Raw genomic sequence first — 16924 nt, forward strand, 5'->3', positions numbered from 1 at the left:
CTTCTGTTTTTGATACATTCTCTCTCCTGCTCATCCCCAAATCACTTACTGTTTCATGCCTAAAGCGTGCAGAGAGGCCAATGAAACTACAACTCTCTGAACTACAGTGCCCCCAAACAGCTTTCTAAGCTGGGGGAAGGAGAGAGGCAGCACTCACGTGCCCTCCTGTTATCTTCAGGCTGCTTCAGTATATCTGCGCTCCTTTGTCACTAGTGCGCCTCCCTCACTGCATGGGCATGTTAGCGTACCAACCCAAAAGGAAGACAAACACCAGTTTTGAAGTTTAACTCCTCTGAAAAATCATTGTATTCCTTTCTGGCAAATACAGTATTAAACATTTTATTCTGTTCTTACCAAGCAATATTTTACAACGTCTTTCTTATTTGAAGATTTAAAATAGAAAAATATGTTACTAGACCCAGTACAAGTAATAAAGCAAAGCAGTGTGTTTAGGGCTAGTAATTTGTAAGATTAATTTCTGTGCTAGCAGAAATTAGCTGATCCTTTATTCTCACTTTAGCTATACGTGTATGTTTGAAATACATGAATAATAGATATTAGCTTTTAGTCTTTTTTTTTTTTTTTGTCAGTGAAATCTAGCTGTTGAGCTGCTAATTGCTGAACACTATTTCAATATTATTGGATCTTAAAATGGATCCATTTGGTTATTTATAACCAGCTATATGACAGTTCCTCCCTCCTTCCTCTTTTTCATTCCTGGGTAGCACATCTAATTGTGATGAAGTATTGGAAGGTTCTTCTAGAGTATTAGGAATTGATCAATATGCAGGTGAAGTGCTGTGTATTGATAAAACAGGTACTAGTATACTTATTACTTCATTGATTTGTGATATTTAATTAACCATCAATATAATGTGAGAATCCTAAGTATGCTGCCATGTCTAGAAGACATGAATTTTGTTTTGCATTAACAACAACAAAAGCTACTAGTCTATGATAATCTCATTTCAAGGTGCTTTGTGTCGTGGTTATAAAGTGTAATTTTTAAATGTTTTATAATCTTAACTCTCCTCAGTGATACAGTTTGAGAGTCAGGGAGATTGTTTGATTTAAAGTGAGAAAATGATAAATACACAAAGGAAGATCCTGAATCTGTAGTTTTGCTCCTTGTCTTTTCAATTCTATACTTGCAAGCATGAATAAAAAAAAAAAAAAAAACAAAAACAGTAAAAACACTGTCCAGTTACATGGAGTTGTTTCTCTAAACTTCAGATGAGTGGAAACTAAACCAAATACAATTGGCTTTCAAAGACAGCTTAAATATGCTTTTTTTCCAGACTTCATTTTTTTTTCTTTTTAAAGACAGATGTCTCCAAGCAGCATTGCATGCTATACACGCAACACTAGTTTTTGTCTCTTGGCTTATGAAACATATTTGGAAGCTATTTATAGGGATCTTGTGAGCTTCCATTGTTTCTGTAAGCTGAATTGTCAATATTAAACTTCAGTCTGTTCTGTTTCAGAATAGCAAAGGAAATGGTGTAATCTTAACGAGATCAAAGCTGAGTTTCAGTACATAGCCTTTCAGAATTTAATTGCTGACGTGTGGCTGTCTGAATACAATAGTTGTCTGAAGCTATGCCTGAAATTCTGACAGGCTTTCTGTTGCAGAGTGAAGTTTAGCAATTAAATAGTTTGTCTTGATTTCTAGCCTCAACATCTTAATGGATGGTACTACTTTTGTGGCACAGATATCTGATCTACTTGTACATTTCCACAGGTTTTGAATCTGCATGTTGAAGAATGGCTACTTTGGTTCAGTCTAACTTGCTGAGCAGAAAATGACAGCAGTTGAGAATCCTACTGACAAATAAGTCAGACACCTCCACTTTGTAGTGGCAGCGTTGGCCTAAGTGTCAGTAGCAGCTTCAGACATGGATCATTCTTTTGTTTCCTAGAGGCAAGATCTGGCATCTCTGCCACACAGACGTTTCCTGTCTGGTTCAGCTTACATCACTACATAGTCCTTGTCTATTTTCTGTGCCTGCGTTAGCAGTTAGATTGTTGTACCTGTATGGCTTTTGATCATAGTGTTTAAATTGGCATCTACACTAGTTTCTTTGTTATTAATAAATATTTTTTATTGTAGACATGAGCTGCTTGAGGAAGCCAGAAGACAAGGCCTACCTTTTGCACAGTGGGATGGACCCACAGTGGTTGTGTGGTTGGAGGTAAGTGGTCCCTCCAGAATAAATGATAATGATTGTACAGATGTTTAAGGAAGCTAATATTTTGGGGCTAGAAGTGTTTCCCAGATCTGATTACTTCCTTTTTTGTGTTTCAGCTGTGGGTAGGAATGCCAGCCTGGTATGTGGCTGCTTGCCGAGCAAATGTGAAAAGTGGTGCTATCATGTCAGCCTTGTCTGATACGGAAATACAGCGTGAAATTGGAATCAGTAATCCTCTGCATAGGCTGAAGCTGAGGCTGGCCATTCAAGAGATCATGTCATTAACAAGTCCATCTGCCCCTCCCACCTCAAGGACGGTAAGGAAAATGATCCAGCATTTGACATCTTTTAGGACCATAGGAATGCTAAAAAATAAAATAAAATAAAAAATCTACCATAAGTATGTAACCAAAAGGATTTGAACCTTAGTATTTAAGAATGTTTCTAACTTTTCTGGAAATTAAATGAAGTAACAACTGCATTTTCCTTAAGAGCAGTTCATATCAGCGTAAGTACATAATCCAAAATACCTAAAGTACGTGCTATTTACTTCTGCTTTTGGCCTCAAAGATTTATAATACACATGAGGTATACATGTATGTAGAGAAACTTGTAAAATAGTTGGAGGCCTTTTCAATTCATGAATGCAAGACCATTAATTCCAACCAATGATTCAAACTACATAAAGTAGGAGTCCAACTGCTCATATGTACTATAATACAGTTAGACAATTCAAGGTAGTATAAGTTCTGTCTTACGAGTCTATCTGTTCTACAATCTAAAGTTATTTTGGGGATTCCTGGGATTATGTTCTAGACTACAGATGTGGTTTTTGGGTTAGAGCATGGTCAAGTGTTTGTTCACTAGTTACATCAGTGAAAGTTATTTATCACATTCAATTTTGTTAATATTTTTGAAGAACAGTGATCTATGCTAATAGAATAAAAGCCTATGCCATCACGTTAGATAGATATACCTATACTTAAAGACTCCAGAAACCATTGCTTTTGCCCATGCCTGCTCCTTATGTGTACCAATTGCTTATATGTTCTGCAACCTTTCCTCTTTGTTACTGCTTTCCTTTCATTGGATGTGATTGGTTCACTGTGGGGTCATATTAGACCACGGGAAATGTCTGGGTAACACATGAAGAAATGGAAAATCTTACAGCCACACAACAAACGGTTAGTTTACGGTGTTGCCACTTCTGTTCCTTAGAGTGCTTTTCTCACTTTTTGAACTACCAAATTGAGGATCATTTGGTCTTTTTTCTATCTTTTCTAAAAATTAATGCAGTAAAGTTCTGTGTTATGACTTCTTCTAATCATTAACCTTGTAACCTGCATCTTGACATTTTTTTCAGAAGGGGAAAAACAGTTTTAAGACTAAAAAAAAAAATAATCAATTCCCTAATCTGAAAAAGGGAACTCTGATTTCCTTTAATGGGCAAATTGATTTATTTGTGCAGAAATTTCTTCTCTCCGGGAAAAGTTAATCAGTAGATGGGTTTTCCAAATTCTTATGGAAGAATTGGTGTCTTGTATAATTTTCACAATGCATGATGCTTGCACTATGTAGATTTGTCTGTATGCAGTAGACTTAGAGTTTGCAGTGCATCTTTAACTTTGATCTCATTACTAAACTTAAGTACTAATACATGTGTTCTTTTGCTTTTCTAACCACGTAACAGGAAGATGAGGAGGGAAGCTGGGCTCAGGTTGGAAACTTTATTATTATAGATCATATGTAAACTGTCACGATAATTACAGCATGAAAAAAAATCTTTCTTTCATTGTTTGTTTTAGTGACTCTTGGTGTGGCTTGGACTGGGAGAAGGGGGAACTACGTGTTTTTATAGTATATACTTAGGAGAGACTTTTAGGTTACTTAGAAGCTTCAGTGTTTTCTAGTGCTTCCAAGATTTGGTGGTTAATTGTGGAAAATTTGTGAAATGCCTTGTTACATTGTGGATCCCAAAAGTTATGCATGAAGTTTTTTTTGATAGGTCTGTTAGGGGAAGAATATTCAGAAGGCTTCGTTATCGTTAGCTTTCCAAAATATTTGTTCTCAAGCTTATGAATGTCCAAAATAAAGTTGCTCATTCTTAATGAGCATTGTAGTATTCTGTATATTTAACATACTAGATCAAATTAAAATAATGTAATGATGTAAAGACTGGAATGTTTTGGTGGGGGATGGAAGCCAGAAGTCCTGCAAGAGTATCAGTCATACAGAAAGTCTCTGCTCAGCCTGGCCACCATCATAGGTGTACTGCATACTGAGCCTAGATAGATAAGTAGATTTCTGTGCACTAATTCTTTAATCCTCCTTGATTGTTTTCCCTTAGGGTGGTGACAAATCCTAATTGTATTTTCAGGATTGAGATAGTTCAGTATTTTATATGGAGATGTAAACAAAACTTGGGATTTCCCTGTGACCCGTATCTTTGGATGGTATAGTCTCTTCTCGCTTGGCCGCCCTCCAGCTTAAACCTGTTTAAGTCCCATTAACTACTTCTCAAATACTCATTTGCAGGTTGTCAATGATAACCCATAGCTTACCTCCCTATTAGAAGAATAGCATGATCTTTCAGTCAGCTACCTAGTAATGGCTTGAAGAAATGCATTTCTATGTGGCCTTGCCTCTTTCTAGAACATGCTGTCATTACTCCAGAGAAGAAATACAACTTTAGACTTGCACAGTGAAAATGAATTATTACCCTCAACTTTTGAAAAAAGAGAGCTGTTACTTTTTGTTGCTTAAGGAATGATTGGATGCATAGTTATAAATTCTCTTCTTTTTAGAAATTTCCTACAAAAAAAAAAAACAACAACACAAAAACAAAACAAAAAAAAAACTTGGTGATTTACAGGTCAGACATGCAGGGGGAGGGAAGGAAGTCTTTTTTTGGTTAAGGGCTAGCAATTATAATTCTTGGTTCTACAATAGTGAGCTTTTTCCACTTTTTCTTATGATTGGGATCAGTTTCTGAAAATGGTTAAGAGTATTAACCCACTGCCCCGCTGCAGTTATTTTTTAGATATCTTGTATTTTTGTGCTTAAAAAATATCTCCCAAATTTTCAAGAGATACAGTATTTTCAGCATCTTAACAAAATGAAGTTCTTTGGCTCTTGCTACCTAAAACAGTATATCTTAGTCTTTTATGATTTTATTAGATTTTAATTTTTTCATACTCTTTAACGTGAAATACATTAGGGCAGTTTTTTACTGATCTGATGTGAACTTGGTTTTCTTCATGAGGGTGACTTCTTCAAAGACATACACATACTATTTGATATTTTTGATCTGTTTATCTTTACAGGCTGAAAGTTCCATAGGTATTGTTTTATCTTTTTCTTTAAAATATGTTATCTAAAAAAACCTTTTCTCTTTATTTCTCATTTTAATAAGCTTATTACTTAATTTTTAAAAACAGACGTTAGCATATGGTGATATGAACCATGAGTGGATTGGCAATGAATGGCTCCCAAGTCTGGGGCTCCCTCAATATCGCAGCTATTTCATGGAATGTCTTGTTGATGCTCGAATGCTGGATCATTTAACTAAAAAAGATCTACGTGGACAACTTAAAATGGTGGACAGTTTTCACAGGTAAATAGATTTAATATGGAGACTAATCTTACAGCAAATATTTGTTACCTCTAAATATCTTTTTCTTCTCTAAACAGAAACAGTTTTCAGTGTGGAATTATGTGCCTACGAAGACTGAACTATGATCGAAAAGAACTTGAAAGAAAAAGAGAAGAAAGTCAAGCTGAAATTAAAGGTTAATGATTTTGCCTTAACCTCAGTCTGAATCCTACCTGTTTTCACTGATCTACCTCAAAAACGTGTTTAAAATAAAAAGAACATTGGAGGGAGAAATCATAAAATATCTGTGTTAAACAGGAGATATATGGGTCCTGAATGGTGAATCAGGAAATATATCATTAATGTATTCACTCGTGCAGGGAGATGATACAAATTTAGGCATTTTTTAAACTTAATACTTAATACTTAATAAAACTTAAGTTTGAGCCACAACTAAACATTGTAGTACAATGAGAATTTCGAACATTTTTTGTGTTGACTTAACTTTTCACCTACATAGCTTCATTGTTGCTTGTGGTTGGTAATTTTTATTAACTAACACTTTATCAAAAAAAAAAAAAAAAATCCAGGTGACGTAAGTGTTTATATTTTGACATTCATGGTGAGTGTTAAACAAGAGAGGAGGCAATGAAGAAGCAAATTGGGAATTCAAAGCGTTTTCCAAAACTTCACATACAAATTTTCTTCCCTGCCCAATATCGGAAGTGTTTTCTGACATCTTAGACTGAAACTTTAGGGTTATCACACATGAGATTTTGCTTGGAAGATTCTCTGCCCTTTGTTCCTCTTTCCTCTTAAAGTGCTCATACCTTTTGGTTGTTGTCTTAATGAACTGATTGCACCTGGAAATGTTCCCAGGAATTGCAGCTAACTGGCATGAAACAAGCCTGTGTGGAGGCTGATAAGCTTTTTTAGCCTCCTTAAATGGTATAAAATGGTATAGCTGCATCCATTTCCTATAGGGAGCTGCTTCTGTAACATTTAACTCTTGAATTGCTCCTCAGAATTGTTTGGGAACAATGCTCACTGACACAGATCAGAAGCAACGTGTTTCAGGATTATAACAGTTCAGTTGGTATAGGTAAAAATATAGTATAAAAAAAAAAAAAAACACAAAAACAACACAGCACCTACTAATAAGAACATAATTTTTGTTTGAATATTGGTATTTAAAAAGTGTTTGCTACTTCATAGATGAGCTTATGTTGATCTTTGAACTGTTATTGTATGAAATGCCTTCAAGCAAATTTCAAATACGTTTACTTTCCACTTCAAAATTATGATTGCAGAAAATTGTAGTAGTGTACATAAGCCTATATTATTAAATTGGATGTTGTCAAAACTAAAAGGTAGATAAAAATTATAAAGCACTGTAGTATAGCTTTCTGTTCAAATTCAGTAGGAATTGTATCAAACTGTTAACAGGATTTTTCTGTTGAGTAGGAAAAAACCACAAAATATTTAGTCTGTTGTGAGTAACAAACCCTTAAGAATGACAGTGTACAATAAAAGATCTTGGACAATTCCCACCTGCATGAACAGTATTCCCTGCTTCACTTGCCTCAAAACTAGCATGACAGGAAACTCCCTCTGTAGGCAGAGAGGAGATTGAGCAAGAAGCAGTACTTACGGCTGCAATGAAAACTGCTGTATGGAAGGGATCCAACACAGAGTGTTTGGGGTGTAAGTGTGGAGTTTTGTTTCCAATTCAGACTATCTCATGCACTCCAAAATTGCGGGGGAGATTAGTTCATGATGTTAAGTGTTAAATTACAGAATTCTTTGAGGGCTACTGTTTAGCAGAATACAGATCAAGAAAGGACTGCTTTTTTTTTTTCCAGAAAAGTTACATTATATAAACAGGAAACTTTTTTTTTTTACTTCCTAGATGTCCTTGTCTGGAGCAACGAGAGAATGATTCGTTGGGTATTGTCCATTGGTCTTAAGGAATATGCGAATAACCTTGTAGAGAGTGGAGTTCATGGTGCACTTGTGGCCTTAGATGAAACATTTGATTACAATGCATTAGCTCTCTTATTACAAATACCCACTCAGAACACACAGGTACGGAAAAATCGCTTTTATGGTTGATGGTTAAGATTGCAAGTGACTATTTCTCAGATAAGTGAGAAAATCATATAACTGTGCTTTACTTAGTATTTTCTGCTTACTAACTTCTAGTTATTATATTTGCTTGAACAAACAATATTTTTTGTATCTTTTCCTCATAGCCCATCTTCACATTAGTATAAAACTTAACCTTTTTTGTTTGCTAGTTTTTATTCTGAAATAACTCAATTTGAGCAAGAAATAAACGTCATGTCAGAAAGTTAAAATGTTGTAACTTCCCAAATACGAAGAATGTTCCTTAATCTGATTGGAAGGTCTTAAATGATTTAGGTTATATTACATATAAAAAATGAATACAGATTCACTAGCTTTTTAGCATTAATTTTTTTTTTTTTTACTGTGAACTTTAGGCCCGTGCTGTTCTGGAGAGGGAATTTAATAACCTTCTTGTTATGGGCACTGACAGAAGACTTGATGAAGTAAGTTATATGAGCTGTTGATTTGTCCTGTGGTCCTAGGAACTTTATCAGAACTGTGAAGTGAAAGAATTTAGCTTGACCCTTGTTAAGCTATTGACAGAGTTGTCACAGAAATCTTAACTTGAAACTTTTTATGGATTTCTGAATATGGCAGTGTTATGTATTTAGGTAAAATAACTCTGAATGTGAAAGTGTGAGGTGACATACAAGTTCTGTAGCTCATATGGTTAATGTCTTCTAGCAGCACACTTTTGGCTGAATCACTTTTTCTTCTGAAATGTGTGAAAATCAGTGACTAGTGTTGCATATGAATGAAGTATACTTCATAAAGCCACTGTATAGTTTATTTCAATCCTTTGTTATAAAAAATAGTATTTCAAATAATTTTGAGTGTATTTCATAAAAGCTCGCCTTATTATTTGTTAATACTGGTATAGCATGATCAACAGAAATACATGTTCATCAAAGTTTTTATTTTATTTTATATTATATTATTTTTTATCAAGTAATCCTTGATTTTTTGGGGTGTATAAACTTCATTCAAACATAGCAAATAGAAAGCTGTAACAAACTAGGTGTGAGATTCTGCACTAGCATGGCCTGACAAGTACTATGTGCAGTTTTGAACACCACAATATAAGGACATAAAATTATTAGAGAGTATCTAAAGGAAGGCAACAAAGGTGACGGGGGCAAGATATATGTTCTTTGGTTTGTTCAGCCTGGGAGAGAGGAGACTGAGGGGAGGCCTCATGGCAGCCTGTAGCTTCCTCATGAGGGGAGTGGAGGGGCAGGTGCTGAGCTCTGCTCTCTGGGAACAGCAACAGGTAATGTTTGGGCAGCTCCAGGGAATGGCATGGAGCTGCCACTAGGAAAAATTTCTTCACTGCGAGGGTGGTTGGGCAGTGGAACAGGCTCTCCAGGGAAGTGGTCACAGCAGCAAGTCTGCCAGAGTTCAAGAAGCGTTTGGACAACACTCTCAGCCTTATGGTTTGTTTCTTTGGGGGGGGATGGTCCTGTATGTTGGACTCTATGATCCTTGTGGGTCCTTTCCAACTCAGGATATACTATGGTTCTGTGACTTTTGTAGTCCCTGTGAACCTGTAGCATTAGTGCAGGAGTGCATTAAGTCTTTTAATTTTTTAAAAAGCTTTTAAGGTGCTCTGTGATGTAATTCAGTGAACAGTTGCAAGCTAGTATTACTTCGACAAGTGAGTCTGAACTCTGTACTACCTCTTCCTCTGTGCTAATGGGAATTTTTGTGGTAGTACATATAGGAGGAACTGATTCAGATTATGACTAAGGTAGCAAAATAACTAACGTGGTTAACTATATCAGGAAACAACTCTATGATACGTGAGAAACATTCATGTTAGTATTAGGAAGAGGATAGAGGATGTGTGAGTGTTTGCTTAAACTGCTTTTGGATCTAGTAAGTGAAGTGTACACCAGTATGTTGCTGTGACAGGTCTTCATTTGTTTTGCCTTGTTCTTTTGCCTAATAGACTTGTTGCAGCCCTTTTGTGCTGCATCCTAACAGCTGTTCTTAGTATGATCTGTACTAAGGTTTTAATAATATCAAGAGAAAGCAGCTTGATAGTTATGAAAGTTACTTTTCTGTAGTGATGCAAGAGAAGGAGCTTTGAGGGAACAGGTGTTCTGCTCTGTGCATCATGAAGATCTCTACAAATAATGCAGATGCTTGTCTCTGAATTTTGATCCCAAAAGGGGACAAATTTAATGGAAAATAACATTAAAAGGATAGAATTGTTTCTAAAAGTGAAGCTGGCAAATGCAGGTGCACAGTGGATATTGTGTATTTACATTCACTGCAAAAGATATCTTTGGAAGCAGGATTTAAACCCTTGTATTTAAGGTGTAGTGTTGTATTTCTGAAAGACACAGATGTATGATTGGAAGAGAATGCAGTTGGGTAATTACAAGATAAGTACTCCTAAGTGCTTAGGCAAAACACTGAACAGCAATAAAGTATTTACTACATTTACATCTTTGTCCTCACTATCATTCTATCATTTCTTGTAATTTGTAACGTGAGATGTATCATCATTCCTGTAAGACAGAATTTAAAGTTAAAAACAATTGTTCAGCTTAAGCCTCTATGTTCCAGTGTTCCCAAAGCAGCTCCTGTGATCTGCTTCACTCCTCATATCACTCACTTATTCTTAGATGATATGACACTTACAGATTACCGCAAATCATGAAGTAAAAACATCTGAAGTACAAAAAGGTTTTCCTAGATGTGCCAAGCACATGAATTTCCATAGTTACTGAGGTGACATGCCTACACTCCAGCAAATGAGCATATATTGTTGAAAACAGAGACCTCTGCAGCTACTAGAGCTGAACTGTTCTGAAAACTAAGTCTTTCAGTCATGGCATATTTACTTACACTGTAAGTAATCCTTTTAATGTCAGTAACAATCCTAATGTTTTGAATTGCTAATGATGTTTATCAATTTAACAGGATGATGATAAGAGCTTTAGGCGAGCACCTTCATGGAGAAAGAAGTTTAGACCAAAGGACATAAGAGGTTTAGCTGCTGGATCAGCAGAGACTCTTCCTGCAAATTTCAGAGTTACAACCTCAATGTCTTCACCCTCTATGCAGCCAAAGAAGATGCAGATTGATGGTATTGACTTTGTATTATTTTAAGCATGATGCACTTTTTTTGCTTGAAATTACAGAGAAATTAAGTTCCAATTGCCTCTTGCTCCATAAAAGCATCTGCCTTGTGCATGATTGTATATGTAACACTGTTTAACCGTTGGGTGCTTTATAATTCCAGGGAACTGAACTAGATAGAGAGTTACTTTTTGCTTCATTGGAACAACAATGAGAATTATATTTATTTTTTTATTAAGCTAGGGGAACAAAATGACGTTTTAATAGAAGTCTTGTAGTAACATTGTGCACAATTTCTAATTAGTAGCAATTAGACCTATGTAAGTCCCAAGTCTGAAATGCAGTAAAATACATTTAGCAAAGGGTATAAATAAACACACAGGTAATTTTGTGAATATTACAACTAGAGTAAAATGTGCACTTTTCTTACAGTGGTCATTTAACTGAGTGTGTTTGAAACCACTGTTTAATTCAGTTCTTAGAATGATGTATATGTATATGGGTACCCCCATACTTAAAAGGAAAAAAAAAACCTTAACCCCCCTTCAAAAAAAAAAAAAAAGGAAAGAAAACATCACAAAAGTCCTTGGAAATGAAAGTTGATCAAGTGCTGCATGAATTATCTTGTCAATTTTAAAGCAGTCTCCTGGGTAGCAGGAGAATAAACTTCCACTCATTTATTTATTTACTTTTTTTTTTTTTTACAAACTACAAGTAAAAATGAATAGAAAATGCATTTAATTAGAATAGGCAGGATGAGAATTTGTTCATAAGCTCAGTTGTCTCAAGTTCTGAAAAGTATATTTGAGTAAAGCTCAAAGAAGCAACCTTTGCACCTTATATGACTGTCTAAAATGTGAGTTGCTGTATATTTTAAATATTTTCACGAGCACAAAATATATTCCAGAATTCATGTGAAAAAATATGTAAAATAAGTTAAATCTTCTGTGTGTAAAAGCCCTTCCTTTTTTTTTTTTTTTTACTGTATTAAAATACGTATATAAATTAGAAAACAAATTACTTTTGCACAGTTTGTGTGCTAGTTCACATGCAGGTTTTTTAGGAAACTTTTTGTTAGCCACTGAAAACAGAAGTGGTTAATGTATAAACTGTACAATAAACAGCTTTTCTAACTTGTAACCTTAGACTTGAGTGAGCATAATAGCTGTAGTCACACTGCTGTGTTTTTTTTGAAAACTAACATGCATGCTGTGTTCTGCATGTCTTCCCATGCTTCTCGGAATAGGCAGTGTATCAGGAACACAAAGATTGGATTCTGCTACAGTAAGGACCTACTCCTGTTAAAGCCTTCTCCTGGTGAGTAAAGTGGATAGGTATAATAGTAAAGCAGCTATTTATGTAGTAAAATGTCAGGTGTTTTAGCAGAATGAATTTACATGCTTACAAAATCCTTTTGAGTTTGAAGGGTAGATTGTTATATTCAAAATCCACAGCTGTTCTTACAAAGACGACTGAGTTTTGGTATTTACTTCTGTAAGTTACTGTATTTAAAGTGTTTTCTAAACAGCCTCAGAAAGGACACATACTAAATAACTGTAGAAAGTGTTGAAATCAAAAGTTGGATGAAACAAGTAGTGGAAGTGGGGAGAAGGGAAAAAGAAATAAATTAGGGATACAAAGGAAAGAAAATAGTGTGTGGCATTGCAGTTTAGATTATTTCAGTCTTTAAGTTTTATTATCTTTGTTTTCTAAGGGTTAATCGCATAGCTTTCTAGTTCTTGGATTTTTCCATACCATTGGGATTACTTAGTTTTGTTGGATTTAGCTACCTGAAGTCTAAAATTTGGGTACCTGTGGAGCAGTGCCAACAATAAAAGACAGCTTGATAACACAAGGGAATTTAACATTTGTTAATATGCTTTTCTTCAAATCCTGAACCTTTTCACACAAGTTTTAGCTCTAAAGAGTTCTTATGTATAAAATATTGATGAGGGAAACTTAACACAACTCAGAATGTGTGGATCTGTCACTTAAGGGGCCATCTTGAAATCTTTTTAGTTTAAAACATCAAAATTTTGAGTATTCCCCCCCCACACTTGCCACTACTTATCCTCACTGTTTCAGAATTTTCTGTAGTCAGGTGACCTAGGATGAAAATCTAGGAAGTGAAAATATGTGACTTCGTGTGCTTTACTTTGTAACTGAAATTTCAAGAAAGCAATAGAACTGTATACGTTATGGCATGGCAATAATTTGATGCATGACTGCTACATAACTGAATTGTTTGTGAGGAACTTGGAAGGAAATCTGTTTCAAGAAATTGCTAATGTTTTTTTTTTTGCTTTTGTTCTTTTTTTTTTTTTTTTTTTTTTTTTTACAGTTTACCCACACTATTTCTACCGGTGATATGCAGCATTTTGAACATTTGGAAACCGTAACCTGTTAATACTTGTTAAATGGACACTTTGAGATATTTTATTACAGAGTTTTTAATTAGCAAATAAATTCATGAGTACTATAGAGAAAATATTTTAGAATCTAAATGTTTCTTATATTTATGTGACTTCTCATTTATATAGTTACTTACTTTTTTCTGTTTCTATTCAGTCTACAAATCAAGTCATTGCTGATTTTTATTCTAATTTTAGTCTTTCCAACTGAATGTACTGTAATGCTTGTATGTATATGTCCCTATAAATAATATAGGGTTTTTGTAAATTATGCGGTTACTGTAATTATCATTGTTTTTTAATAATGAAACTGAAGGTGAAAAGGATTTTAATACCTTTGTACAAGTATCATGACACCAAGCAGTATATATTTCGTCTTTTGGAAATGTTAGCTAGACCTGAAAACAAGTCCAGCTTTTTTTCAGACAAGTATATGTTGTCATAGAAGGTATGGTACATATTTGTTCTTCTTTTTGGAACTGTACCTTTCCACAAAGAGGAATCGTCAAGCAGTGGAAATTTGTCTTTAATTAAAATATAACTTGTTTTAAAAGCTGGGAAGAACTAGAACATTATGGAACACATTTTAGAAGTGATTGACTCGGTCATAACTCTGTCTCTGCTGTATTTGTATAGCATATCTTCACAGTGACTGAAAACAAGCCATAAGCCAAGAACGGTTTTTCCTTAACTGAGGAGGATAGACTTCGTAATAATTCCTGGTCTTAATCCACAGGCCACAGAGAGAGTTTTTGTCCTAGGTCTTTTTGACTGAAAACACTTGTGGAAAGATGCTGGTAAAACTAGTTTTAACGGACCAATCGTGAAGCACTGCGGTCTCATGTCAAATGACTAGTGAAAGATGAAGGTACAATGTGCTGAAAACTAAAGCAGTGCAGCTCATAATAAAGGCCTTACTTTTCTTATGTAAGTCATCTTTTGTGTTTTGTAAACTTGTTCTAAAGAGTTGTCTGGATTTCAATTTGGATGGTTGTAGCCATTTTGGACTGTATGAGTAGAAAAATGTATCTGACACTTGTAAATGGCACATTAAAAAGCCAGCAAGAATCCGTTCAGATGGTGCATTATTTATTATGCAACAATATATATAGCATGTCTTTTTTCTTATTTTGTTTTCCACTTTTAACTTGCTTGTAAAACAATTTCATTGTTACTGTTCTGTTTTTCTATTAATCTTTTGTGTATTTTCAGATTATGTAACAATATGTACAGTCTACTTTTGAACTATTTTTATCACAGTATTATTTATTGCTTTCTTTCAATAAAGTACTGATGCATTTTCCACTGCCAATAAAACACTATTGAAAAGCTAAAATCAAATTGTATGCAGGCAGATACTTTTGCGGTGAGTGGATATTTGTCAATAAAGCATCTTAACGATTCTTTGCTGCCCTGTAGGTCTTGTTTCAAATGATAATTTTGCTCTTCTCCAGTGGAAAAATGTTACATTAGAAGGGACGTTTTCTTCAGAGTTGTTCAAGTTGTTGTCATCAGTTTTTTGAAAAACAATTTTCAGAAGAAAAATGCTTTATTGCCTACTTCTAGTAGTTAGAGCTATGGTTTACCTTTCCTCCCTCCCCCCCGCAATCTATCATACAACATTAGTGTATTTTGATCCATGTGAAGAAGATTGAAGTGCTGTTCTATATAGTAGCTTTGTTAATAAAATGATATTGACAGTAGAGATATTTGGGGAGTCTAGGGAACCAGTGAGAAATTGGGTCATAACAGGACTGCTTATTTCAATTTAAATATATTGTAAAATGTTTCTTGTGTAGATGAGGAGACAGAAGAGTAAACTTGCTTAGTCATTGAAGCACATTTCATCATGTCCTCTAGATTCACAGCAGGATGTGGAATGCACGGAATGGAGAGAGTATGATCAATGCTTTAAACGTTCGATAATGCATCTTTGTCTAGCTTTTCTATATATGTCACTGTCTGATAATTTGCAGTCCCTTACATTCTCAGAAAAAAATCTATATAGAAAAAGATAAAATGAAAGTGCAGAAGGAAATGTTGACTCACTGTTAGCTGAACTTCATCATTTAGCAAAAAAATCACATCTCTGGTAGCTGATGTGATGGTAGGTGTTCAAAGTCATGTATTGTTGCTTCTCAAAAGTGAGAACAATGTGGTTTAGACTTGTAAAATGTGAAAAATAAGGTTATTATTGTAAGGCTGTAAAGCCCTGACTTATGGAATAATAGAATCAACATGAGAGCTAGAATAAATGAGCAAAGTAGAAAAAGTTTTCACAAAATAGTAAAACTGTTGGCTTCTTCCTGAGTTACACAGCAAAGCTATCACCATCCCCAAGAAACTTCTGTTTTCAATAACTCCTCCACTCCCCCCGCTCCCAAGGAAAAATGTTGCAAGTGTATGTGTAAAAGGCACATGGATAAGTTACAGTCATCTTTATTTAAAGCTTGGTTAAATGCAATTTTCTGTAAAATGACAAATGTCTTTAAAGGCTTCAGTTGTAAAGTGCTGTGAAAATGTTAGTATGTGTTTTGAAATGTGAGAACACTTTTTATCTGCAATAAAGAGATGATAGAATTATTTGAGAACTTTACACTTCCGATTTTTGCATGTTTAGAGGGCAGGTGATCTAAGATGTTAGGAGAAAAGTGATGCTTTAAGCTGTGCAGCATTAAAAGACAAGAAGTTGCTTTTGTGTTATATGGATAATGGTGATTTATCATGCCAGAACTTAAAGTGGGGTGCATGTGAAGTGATTCAAAGCAGCATTTGTGCTTGGCCTCTACCTACCTGTTCCTGAGAGGAATTTGTCCTGCTGTTGTTCTATCTTTAAAAGAGCATGACCCTTGCTATGAAACTTGCTGAAGCTAAGTATACTGAGGGGTTGGGGGGATGGAAACAGAAGTAATTTTCAGTTACTTAAACACAGATACAGTGTTGAAGTATTATTGTGCTCATTTTTCAGTGTTTAAAGAGTTAGTTAGAGGATGATATTTTGGTTGAAATTCAGAAACTGTACTGCCTTCAGCTGGGAAGATTTTTATTTTCCTGGCATTTATTCTAAATAATTTGCTGGTATTCTTTTTTTTTTTTTTTTTTTTTTTTTGGGGGGGGGTGAGGGGCGGGGATCATAGTTTTATTGCACTAGTCGTTTCTGCACAAATGGCAATTAGTCTAAAGGTAGCAGCACTGTGTAGTTCTATGGCATATAGGAATGGATAGATTAAAATTTATATATATTAAAAAAAAAAAAGTTGTATACTTATCTGTATCCAAATACTCCTATCTGTAACCAGGGTGGATGAAAGGCTTAGGAACAGTAACAAATAATACGGAGAGGATACAGGTTCTCTGAGCCTGCTTTCTGCTCTAGCAGACCTCTGGTTTAGAGTAAGTTTAGCCTAATTTTTAATATTCCCTATATTTTAAGTCCAGAGTAACTTATATTTCATAGCAGAAACATTAAGCCCCTTTGCGCAGTGAACGGGCTCCATGTGACCGGGTAGCCCTTGCTC

At 35.0% G+C, this 16924-nt stretch overlaps 1 protein-coding gene across 4 annotated transcripts in view; it reads left to right on the plus strand.

The window, feature by feature from the left end:
• PPFIA1 (PTPRF interacting protein alpha 1) overlaps positions 1-15980 on the plus strand; it is a 59328-nt gene extending 43348 nt beyond the window's left edge. For 2 of the 4 annotated variants that reach the window (XM_082762615.1, XM_082762612.1), the window contains 10 exons: positions 2111-2192; positions 2306-2506; positions 3311-3373; positions 5627-5802; positions 5880-5977; positions 7691-7866; positions 8283-8351; positions 10837-11002; positions 12242-12312; positions 13337-15980. In XM_082762615.1, coding sequence (XP_082618741.1) covers positions 2111-2192; positions 2306-2506; positions 3311-3373; positions 5627-5802; positions 5880-5977; positions 7691-7866; positions 8283-8351; positions 10837-11002; positions 12242-12300 — 1090 coding nt within the window. In that variant the 3' untranslated portion in view covers positions 12301-12312; positions 13337-15980. The remainder of the gene's footprint in view (positions 1-2110; positions 2193-2305; positions 2507-3310; positions 3374-5626; positions 5803-5879; positions 5978-7690; positions 7867-8282; positions 8352-10836; positions 11003-12241; positions 12313-13336) is intronic. The other 2 variants (XM_082762613.1, XM_082762614.1) reach the window with 2 other exon arrangements.
• The last annotated feature ends 944 nt before the right edge of the window (positions 15981-16924 follow it).

Source organism: Aythya marila (assembly GCF_965140915.1).
Source record: "Aythya marila genome assembly, chromosome: 5".
In the NCBI taxonomy this organism is placed as follows: Eukaryota; Metazoa; Chordata; class Aves; order Anseriformes; family Anatidae; genus Aythya; species Aythya marila.